The sequence below is a fragment of the Cataglyphis hispanica genome, chromosome 7 (genome assembly GCF_021464435.1).
Source record: "Cataglyphis hispanica isolate Lineage 1 chromosome 7, ULB_Chis1_1.0, whole genome shotgun sequence".
NCBI classification, from domain to species: domain Eukaryota; kingdom Metazoa; phylum Arthropoda; class Insecta; order Hymenoptera; family Formicidae; genus Cataglyphis; species Cataglyphis hispanica.
Window position 1 is genome coordinate 5,483,899 of NC_065960.1, and position 11,243 is coordinate 5,495,141.

An 11,243-nucleotide genomic window follows, 5' to 3' on the forward strand; every position below is an offset into this window, starting at 1 on the left:
CACGTCGCATGAATTTGGTTTCACGAAATGTCAAGTGCAATAATCGAGAGAATTCGCGAGATGGACATGTGGTTTGCGAGTATCACGATCAGATATATTATGTGTTACGAGTCAAAAATTAATAAATTTTACTTTTATTAAATGTAATACTATACCATGAATGGAAGACAATAGAAAAATTACATTATCCAATTTTTATAACGTACTAGAAATTGAAAGAAGAAGCTTAAAAAAGACTGAACCATCAATGTCTTATCAATTTATTTTTTAATTTAATTTTTTTAAATTTATTTTTTCAATTTAATAATCTTTTTTCACAATATCAAGCAAAATAAAATTTAATTCTTTAGCATAGACATAAACAAAATTAATGATGCATGCCTCGATTTACAATCCCACAAAACCGGATAAAAATTTATAAACTTGCATCTATCGGGGAAGATATATAATGCAACACATATATTGAAACGTAAATTAAAATAAATACAACCTGTCAAAGATATCCTCCCATGTGTTATGGATAAAAATTTCCCGAACACGTGATCGTCTCGTGTTGGAGACGGATTATCAATGGGGATGCACGTGGCATGAACGTGAGTCCATAGCACGCCCTTCTCACGATTCTTATATTATGGAACATAGAAGGGACTGACCTAGATTCTTTCAGATCGTTTCAGATCCTAAGCTATTCGCTGTTTTGTAAAAATTCGCCTCTCCTCTATCGTGGAATAATAATAAATATGAATCTAGCTCTTTACGCCAGAAAAATTTCGAGTCAATCTTCAACACATGCATGTTAGAGTCGAAGATGTAAGATAAAATCATGAAAATATTTTTTAAAGTAGAGTGCGAGAGTTATGTATATGTAACGTCGATAGATTATATAATTTTTTACTTCGATAAACACTCTCAGTTGCACTTTGTTGCTCGAAGTACAAGCAGATAACGATTTTTTAAAGCCGTCAAACAGATTACAACTATGTTATTGTACAAGTTATTTTTGCCAAAACTTTGATCAGCATTGAACTTATTTAGAATTACATCATTCCTTCCTGATTATTTTACTAGAGTTATCGGCTATACGTTCTCTCACGTGCTGAGCACGATGGGCAGATAACGAATCCTGATAAATTCGACATCTCGTATACTCATAAATTCTAAACATGACACTACATAACACTTCACAAATATAAGTGGAATCGCAAAACGGCTAGTCGTTTGGCTTCTACGCCGCTCAGACAGAGCGCGAGGGGAGCGACGAAAAAGAGGAAAATTACGGATGCAGAAATAGAACAGCGAGAAGTGGGAGGAAGTGATTGTAAAAGACAACCGGGCGACGATGAAGAGCAATGTTTCTTCACCAATAAACATACATAAAAAATATTTAATGTACGAAATTTATATCAGAGAGAGAGTTTGCCTATTTTTTTTCTTTTTTTTTTTGTAAAAATAAATTTCGAAAAACCTGGGTGACAATGAAGCCTCATATCGGTCTCGAAATAACGCTTTCTCTTAAATATAAGGAATTGATTTTTTTTTATATCTTATAATTAATAAATATAGAAGCTATGGTCTTTTAAAAAATACAAAAACATATTTTTTTTCGATACCATCTATTAAGAAATATTAAAAAATATCCCCATAGACTTTATCGTTAAAAATCACGAAAAATCATATTTTTTTAGCATTCAATCGCAGTTTTTTTCATAGAGGACATTCGTGTAGCAGATTTTTACATATATAGTATATTAATACATAAGACATAACATACATAAAATTGATAGTAATACTGCAATGCGCGGATAATAAAAAAAAAATTTAAACAAAATTTATCTCACATTAACAGCACATGATACTGTTTTATTTTTTATACTTTGTCTGTTTTATATTTTATTGCGTTATTTGAAGAAATAAATTATTTCATACTTATTTAGACATTATTATTTATTTATTTTATTTTTTTTTATTTTTAGTGCAATTTGTTTAAGTAATTATTGAAAGGCAGAAAAAATCATATTCTTTTTGCTATTATAAATAAAGTATTATTATAACACAACTTATATATATTTATTAATAATATTATTAATTTACTATTAATACTAATAATACTATTAATTTATAACAAAAACATTAGAGAAATCTTTGCAATTCTCTTCAAGGTTCTCCGGTGTTTTGAACACGCGAATGCTTTCGGGAGAAGTTGAAATACTCGAATATTTGTTTTCGGCGTCTGTTGGTGAGTTGACAAGGTATGTACACATTTAAGGCAAAGCACCCGCGTGTGTCAACAAGTTAAAGAAAACTACCTGATTATAAAACTCATCTGATATCGAAAAATATTTTGCACGTATTTTACGCACGTACGATGACAAGGTGTGTACGGCATCATTTACAAACAGAGCCAGATGCGCTTATTATTTTCCTTTTTTTTTTTGTTTTTAACTAAGTAGACACAACAGCAAGATTATTTTCGGAGAATCGTTACAGAGCAGCCAGAGAATCCGGCAAGTCGGATAAATTGGAGGACAGTCACTCTTATCAGATGTTGCGTTGTAACTTTCCGCGGATGCTGCTTCTCGTACTTCGCAAGCGAGTGATTTGAATTATTGCAAGAACAAAAAACATATATATTCGTAATTAAATAAGATATCGTTAACATTGTTGTGTCTACTGCGAAATGACCTGAATCTCTTCGTCGAGCAGTCATAAGAGAGTACGCAATGCGTCACATACGATGCGTGTCCGAGGGGCCTTGAAAAAAAAAGTGAGGTCAATGAAATATTGCGCATCGTTTTTCGCGCGTAATCAATATGCACTCGTTTTCTTTTTTTTTTTTCTACGAAATCGATGTTAGTACATCTGTCAATTTATTGGCAAAATTGCATTTATTATCGATGATATTTTATAATCGCCACATGCTATCTGCGAATGGCTAGAACTGTCACCGGCTGTCCTCTCTGGTCACGCATATTCCGCGTGTGTCGACAAGCAGATTCGATAGGTCGAGTCCTATGGAAGAATCCTTGTCGATCTCCATAGTCTTCGAAACTGCAATATACAATTACAACTTTGTATACAACTTTCATTTCCATTTCGCGGCAGAATTCCTGATTTCTGCCAACTCTATTCACAGATCTATTCGTATTACATCAGAAACGCAAAATGATAGATAAAAGCAAAGGTTATTATTATATTCACAACGTGGCTTGGCAATGTATTTGCGCGTTTAAATACTTAAAGTATTTTTAATTGATTTGTTAGTTTGTCATGATGCAATATTTTAGCTATTTGACACAAGCTGATCTCTATTATTCTATATTCTATTTAAATATGATTTTTTCAGGACCAGAAAGGTTTTACTGTGGTTAAATTTGACGTTTGAATATATATATATATATATATATATATATATATATATATACATATAAATATAATGTATTTATATTCTAAGACTTGATCTATTTCATATGTAGATGTTGATCTACATATGTGTCTTGACTTATTTCATATGCAAATGTTGATTTATATAAATGGTTTATATAAATACATATATAGAAATCAATATTTGCATATGAAATAAGTCAAGGCTTGAAAAGATAACAGCATCTTATGCAACTATTTAAACACTTGTTAAAGCAATCGATTTCGTTGCAAACAGCGATAAATTTATAAAATCAAAAATTATTTATTTCATCAATTGTTTCACATTACATAATAGAACCTTTAGTGACGCGAATTCCCTATAACACCGTAATAGTATATTTCCATCAAAAATTCCACGCGGGCTATTATTTAGGCCGCGAGGGTACGTGCGAGAGACCGCGTGCGTGCCGGAAGATTCGTATGCGTGACCGTGCACGCGTTTTTCCTCGCGTCGACGATCCTTTTTTTTCTCCTCCTCCTCCACTATTTACGAGAGAATTGATCTTGACCATCGCAGCTCGATGATCATGCCGGGCGTCCAATCCGCCGTCAGCTCCGACGGAAATCGCCGCTCGCCGTTGGCTCGGCGATGATTCACGTCGTGGATTCGCTTATCGCGGCCGTGGATTTCGGAGTCGGTGGAGGTGGATCTGGAAGCTTGGTAGTTGCCAGCCGACACGACCGAAGCCGCCTTAGTAGTTGAGCGAGCACCGCACCAGCACATTCTACCCAGTATCGGCGCACGAGTTTCCCCAGCCGGGTGTGTTGTTTGCATTATCGATCGCAAAGGTTCGTTGAAGAGGCGACGCGAAGAATGGGCATATTTCGCGAGTTTCCTATAGTCTTCAATCTTTACAAGAAGTACAGTTAGTCAGCGGTCGCTGATCGCTCGTACAAGACGGGTGAACCTTCCTGTGGCCAGGCGCCCTCCATTACTGACAGCTGTAAATACTGAGGTGAGCGTTCTAATGCGTGAGTCGCATCATGTATTTCAGAAACGAAATATAAAGAGACCTTGGTTTTTGTATTGATCTATCGAGACAATTAATATCATTTTATTCGATATTAATCAATTGGACTCGATCGAAATTTTAGGGATTGCGGATAAATATTTACAACGTATCATGTGTTCTTTAATCAATAATAAGCATAATATATATGCATACACCTGAGAATATCATGATTATTATTCGAAAAATTACAAGGACAAAAATTGGAAGAAAATTATTTGCTCGATTACTTGACATTAAATTTCAACTTTAGATATGTATTCTTTATAATTTTATTCTTTTTGTTCGCGTAACACTTTTGCATATATCGCAATTTATCTCGCATATATAATTTATTTGCGTTTTGGCAATTGGCAAGCACATAATTATTTATATCATTTAAGGAAAAAAAAAAGTTTTTTTCTTTCTTTTATATAAGTAGACTATTCGTAATTAAATTCATTTTTTTCGATGAATAATTTATTAAAATAAATTTAATAGTAAGTATCATAAACTTGAGCATGCCATGATTATTATTCGAAAAATTAGAAGCTCTGGAAAAAAAAATTATTCGCATGATTATTTGACATGAGATTTAAATTTTATCTTCAGAATTTTATTCCTTTTATTTGCGTAACATTTTTGTATATATCACAATTTATCTCTCATATATATTTATTTGCGTTTTAATTACACACAACTATTCATCTGTCATTACAAACAAAACATTTCCTTTTTCTTTAAATAAGTAGACTATTCGTAATTAATTTTTTTTATTTTTTCATGAATAATTTATTTATTGAAAAAAATTTAATAGTAAGCATCATATACATATACTTGAGCATGTCATGATTATTATTTGAAAAATTACAAGCTCTGGAAAAAAATTGTTTGCACAATTACTTGACATCAGGTTTAAACTTTATCCTCTATAATTTTATTCTTTTTATTCGCGTAACATTTTTGCATATTTTGCAATTTACTTGACATATATGATTTATTTGTTTTAACAATTACACACAATTATTCATCTGTCATAAAAAAAACGTTTCCTTTTCCTTTTAAATATAAATTTGTAATTGAATTTTTTTCAATAAATTCATTTAAGCACTAGTAAAAAAGTTGTGTCATTGAAAAATTGACATCATGAGTTACAATGCTTATAATCTTTCTAGTTTATGATACTAGAAAGCTAATCGCACTTTGTCAGCGAACGATGAATCACTTTTGCGTTGTATTAACTTGTAAAAATACAAAAGTATGCAAAATTGCAACGATACGTCAGTCAACAACACCCAATTTTCTCTTCTAAAAAAGTTTCTTTTTTTAACACTTGGCCAATGATTGGAAATTAAAAAAAACTTTTAATTCGCGGTAAAATACTTTTTACAACTATATTAATCCATCTCATTAATTTACTTGGAAACAAATAACTGTAATCTTCTAAAAATTTTAATTAATTAATTTTAAGATATATTTAGTTATGTGTGTGACGTGTAAAATAAAAAATATAAAAATTATCATAAATTACGAGACGTAATGTAGGATTTACCGTTCAAAACTAGTTTATAAGTCTAACTTTTAGAAACAGAAAAAAAGTCTTGTAATCGGGTAAACTGTACTTTTATAATGCTGAACTACGCAAAATTTTTGCGACCGATGAATTAATCTCGGGTCGACAGGGCTATCGAATCGTCATATCTTTTTTTATACCACGCAATATTCTTCAACATGAACAAACGACGATCTTTCAGTGCTAACCGAAGCTCTCATTGGTCATCGTCCAGAATTTGAGAATTTCCCATCATCGGTAATCAATTCATCACATTAATTTCGTATATTTAATCGCTGGTCTCTTGCAATCGTTCACTTTTTTTTTGAAAATCCTTTGATATTTTTAAATTAATTATTACTAACCATATAAATTGTTTTCAGGTAATTTAATTATCGAGTGTATTTCCTGAAGGAAGATTATTTTGAGGATCGTTGTGATTGCAAAGCAAACGCGCTCTTTAAAAATTGTGTCAAAATGTCGCAGATTATGTCAGGAATCATGGAGAAAAAGAATGCTTTACAAAGAAAACCGACTCTGGCCAGACGAGTGTCCGATATGTTTAAGGGTAAATAAACAAGACTTCACGTTTCTCATTTCTTTTCCTTAGTCCTGGCTCTTCCTACATTTGCATGTTGAAATATATCTGTTATCAAACAATTATTTTTTAAACTAAATATATATCTGGCCACCTAATATCTCGGCGAGCCTATCGCCACGAATGATAATAAACGCGTAATATCGCAATATTGTATTGATTATAAGCCATTTTTTCTCTCTCTTCCAGATGGAAACTATAGCAGTCCACCGATGCTGTTCCGACACGCATCGATGCAGAAGATCCGCCATTGCTGCCAGAATCTCAACCTGCTTTTGTATCTCCTCTATTCCTTCGACAATTCCAAGTCGCATCCGATAGCGCTCAAGATGCACGTCAGCATCAATCGTTTCCTTCGGGAGATCACCATCACTCTCCTCGTCGCGTACGAGAATCTGCGTCAGCTGATCTCGCTGAGCGAGATCCGCGTCAAGGAGCCGATCATCGCGGGACCTAACAATGATCTTGCTAAATTCGCCGCGAGCTTCGGCGAATTCCAAAAGCCGAAACGTAAACCGCATCCTATGTATCTAGTCGCGGCCATGTACCTCGTGCCATTGCTGCTGGGCTTCCAAATGGTGATGCTGTGCAGCTTGACAATCCTTGGCAAGTACACGCCGGGCTTCATCTTCCTGATAGCCGCGCTCCTCTTTCTCGGTGGCATCGCACTCAAGATATTGTTACACAGCAAGTGCGAGAGGAAAAAAGTGCAGTGATCCCGCGTCTCATTATCATCTAAAGACAGTCAAAGAAGTGAGAGAACGAACGTTCGCATAATATTAAGATCGCTACATATGTTGTAAGAATTCTTCTGAACAACGTCTTCCATTTATTCTTTTGTCTTCAAGGTTCCTTTTTGGATATGTCAGTCATCGATTTCTATAAATGTACACTCTGTCCTTTTCTTATAAATTATTAATTGTATTGTAATCCTCTTTTATACATTATCAGCGAAGAAGGCTTTTCCTCAACAGTTTTAAGTACAAGTACATTACTTAATTGCAATAATGCGATTAAGTGGAAACATAATTTTAATCTCGTTCTCAAGTGTAATATTGGAGGACCACTTGCATTCTTAGATTTCTCACAAGGTGAACATTGCTCGTAGCATCTTTTTATATCCTCTATAGCATAAGACTGAGAATTGTTTTTTAACGTACATAATTGTATGTAGTTGTAAATAATAAAACGTGCGAGTGAGAAACGTATACGGCAGATTTGCAAAATTGCTCAAGCAAGAAGTACACAACATGGAACATTGTTTATATAGGAACTCGGTATGTCCATTGAAAGTTGATTCAATCTGGGATGGAGTACAAGTGATATGTCTCGCAGGAACTTGCAATACCACTTAATTACGCGTGATAAGAATTATTGTTATGTAAATGCGATTTTTTTCGAAGAACACTCACATACACACACAGTGTGCGCGTTGTGCGTGTATGCTTATATTATATGGATATATCATTTCCTACAAAAAAATAAAACTGATAATCTGCTTTTATTAGTACTTATAGATTGATTTGCATGTGATTAAAATTGACAAGATTAAACTAGCGCAAAAGACGACTACATTTAGGCAGCGAATCGATATCGAGGCGCCGTTGAAATACTCGCCGACATTCGCGGCATATGCGATCACGTGCGCCACGTAATTCTGCTCATGCACGCTATGAAAGAGATGTGCGTGCGGGCCTGTAGGGGAAAGGGATCAAATTTTTAAAATTCCAAGTTTTCTTTTTGCATCTTGCTTCTGAGAACTTTCCAAGAGCAAAGCCATTTAACTACGCTCTTGTACTTCTGTAATATCTAGTTAGACAGGATGTGTATACCTATAGCGTACACAGCCACATCTCCACCGCCGTGATAAGCTTCGTCCGATATGATCGTGGCTTGTTGGCTGTAAGTGAAGTCACTGGTGTTGAACTTAGAGGGATCGATCCTCACTGCTCGGCCGTTATCGTCCACCGTGTAAGCAACGTTGTTCGGACCGCCTGTGCTGTAGGACAACTTTGTGTACGGTATTCCGTCGTATCTTGATTTCTGTGCGATTCCTAAAACGGTCTCCAATGTGAGAATGAACTCGGAGAGGAGTCTCTGAACTCGACCTTACCCAGGACGGATGAACCGCGAGGGCTGTATCCGTTGAAGTTCATCGAGTGCGTGTGATCGCTGGTGACTATCACAAGAGTGTCATTGATGTCGATCATTCCAAGAGTAGCGTTGACGGCGTCTGAGAATCGGACGGTTTCTAGCAAGGCTTGAGCGGCGTGGCCGCGATGATGAGCAAAGTCAATCATACCTCCCTCGACCTGAAAAAATCTTATTAATCATATCGATTTCACCAAACCATGTGACATAATACAATACCATTAGGAAGTATCCCTGGTCGGACTTTTGCAAAATTCGTAATGCTGTCACCGTCATCTCCTCCAGACTCGGTTGTCCCTTCGGACCTCGTTCGCGTTTCCAGTCCATCTCCATGTGGCCGTTAGCGAAGATACCGAGCAAATAATCAACGTTATCGATATCGAGCCGTGATAGTTCCTCATTGTTTTGAACGACGCTGTAAGTCAAGTTTCTACTGGACTTGTCTCGTGTCCATTCGTCGATGAGATTACGGCCGTCCTGTCTGTAGCAGGCCCAAGAATCTATCGGGTCAAATTCGCCCGCGCTTACCTTGGACTTCATCACCTGTCTACCACCGCCCATAATCACCTATATGCATGTAAGAAAGAGAAAGAGGAGTTCAGTATTACAAAGAAATGCGTCTCATATAATCATCGCCTGAAACAAAGTACATGAGTAAGTCTCTGCTTACTTGAATGTTTTTCCCTGGCTCATCCTCTATTAATTGTCTGGCGATGTCTTTACAACTGGCAGCGCTTTCAGGCATTTTGGATTCGCATTCCCATCTGCGATTCGCGCAGTGCGCATAAAGCGGCGCCGGAGTTGCGTGAGTCACTCTGGTGGTCGTCACAAAGCCTGCAGCCAATTTTATTATTTTTTGAAATTATTCAATTGTTAAAATATACGAACAAAAAAAAATTGATTTTTCTTAGTTGACTAAGACGAGATGGAATTTTAGGAATTACTTTCACTTAAAAATGTTTAAAAAGAATGGCCGACTAATAGACAGATTATTTAAAAAAGGGTTCAGGACTTTAAGGGCAGATAGTACAAATCAGGAAAAAAAAATATGGATCCTAATAAACATGGGTTCGAACAATTAATATATATATATATATATAATAGAACTTATATAATAGATATATATAATATATATAATATATAATATATATAATATATAATATATATAATAGAACTTTTTTCCCTTCATGTCGTGATAACTATATCTGTCTGATGATGTGATCTTAAAGTTCTGAAACCTTCCTTTTTAACACTTTGCATAATAACTTTTGTGAAAATTTAATGTGCAAGCAAAAAGGAAGATTGCACAAAACTGTGCTATTTTAAGTAATCATGAAACTGCATACTGACAGCTTTATATGACAATCAGACTTTCTAGGCGCTAGAATTGCAATCGGATCTCACCTGTCGCTTTACCGGCAGCCTGAGCCCACGCTATGAACGAATCCACGTGATAATTTGCGTTCAAACTCGCCCGGCAATCCCCCAACTGCACGTTGGCGTCCACTCCGACCACCTCGTAATTCGTCTTGACTCCTCCGAAGAGAGCGGTGGCGGTAGATGCCGAGTCCGGGACTTGTCTGTCCGTGTTGTAAGTCTGCGTTACCAGCAAAAGATATATTTGAACACGAGGAGAGAGAGAGAGAGAGAGAGAGAGACCTTGCGTATAAAACATGAGATTAATTTAGATACGAATCACGTCGAATGAAAAATTCATCGGGTCGACCTTCAGTATCCCGATATGGGGAAAATGTTCCCATGCCAGTCGACTAGTCTCGCCACCACGATAAATTCTACTGGCCGTTATGGTGTCCGGACTCATCCCATCCCCAACGAAGAGAATCACATTTTTCGCTTTTTTCGAGTTCCAATGATACGAAAGGGATTCTTCTAGTTCTTTGTTGGTCAATCGCCGCCAATGTCGACTGTCTGCGTCAGAAACGGGACGTTCAATCGATTTCTTTATTTGAGATCGTTATCGTTCGCACAAATACGGTGACTAATTAAGAATAAACATGAACCCGTTCAGAATAAATTTCATATTTTTACAAGTGTGAAGAAAAAAAGACTGGCTTGTAATAATCTTCACACCTGTCAACAAGGAAGAGAAATATTCATTTTTACTATTGGTTTATCGTTTTAAAAGTTTCCTATATACCGTGTGGTTTAGAAACAAGCCTAAAAATAGACATTGCATATCATGTAATTTGATGAATTATTTAGCTCGTGATGATCATGATCATGACAGCACTTGATGTACAATTTTCTACATATGATATACGATGACTGGAGTACCTTCTATTGCAGCGACATTCAGGATTCTCACAAAGTATATATGCACGACGAAATAGATGATGAAATGCTTCATCTTTTCTATTATTAACACTATATACACTCTACACTCCCGCTGAGAAATATAGTAAAACTTAGAAGACGCACACACTTTGAAACGAAGATATGTGTGAAGATACGTCCTCTGCTGGGACATGATATGAATTCTGATGACAAAAATCATCTCGAATGGTAACAA

General features: G+C 35.6%; 2 protein-coding genes across 3 annotated transcripts; one reads left to right on the forward strand and one right to left on the reverse strand.

Annotated features, from left to right (window-relative positions):
* Positions 1–4,098: 4,098 nt before the first annotated feature.
* On the forward strand, positions 4,099–8,066 carry LOC126850861 (uncharacterized). Of its 2 annotated transcripts, none has more exons than XM_050594266.1 (3): positions 4,099–4,379; positions 6,348–6,532; positions 6,752–8,066. In XM_050594266.1, the coding sequence occupies exons 2-3, from the start codon at positions 6,442–6,444 to the stop codon at positions 7,276–7,278; spliced, it is 618 nt and encodes a 205-aa protein (XP_050450223.1). In that variant the 5' UTR covers positions 4,099–4,379; positions 6,348–6,441; the 3' UTR covers positions 7,279–8,066. The 2 variants fall into 2 exon arrangements, with proteins under 2 accessions (XP_050450223.1, XP_050450224.1); XM_050594267.1 differs by lacking the exon at positions 4,099–4,379 and adding an exon at positions 6,047–6,222.
* Positions 8,045–11,135, reverse strand: LOC126850824 (alkaline phosphatase-like). The gene is made up of 8 exons (XM_050594189.1): positions 11,009–11,135; positions 10,440–10,642; positions 10,118–10,310; positions 9,384–9,547; positions 8,933–9,280; positions 8,676–8,874; positions 8,395–8,616; positions 8,045–8,257 (listed from the first exon to the last, which is right to left on the reverse strand). The coding sequence occupies exons 1-8, from the start codon at positions 11,079–11,081 to the stop codon at positions 8,067–8,069; spliced, it is 1,593 nt and encodes a 530-aa protein (XP_050450146.1). The 5' UTR covers positions 11,082–11,135; the 3' UTR covers positions 8,045–8,066.
* Positions 11,136–11,243: the final 108 nt, after the last annotated feature.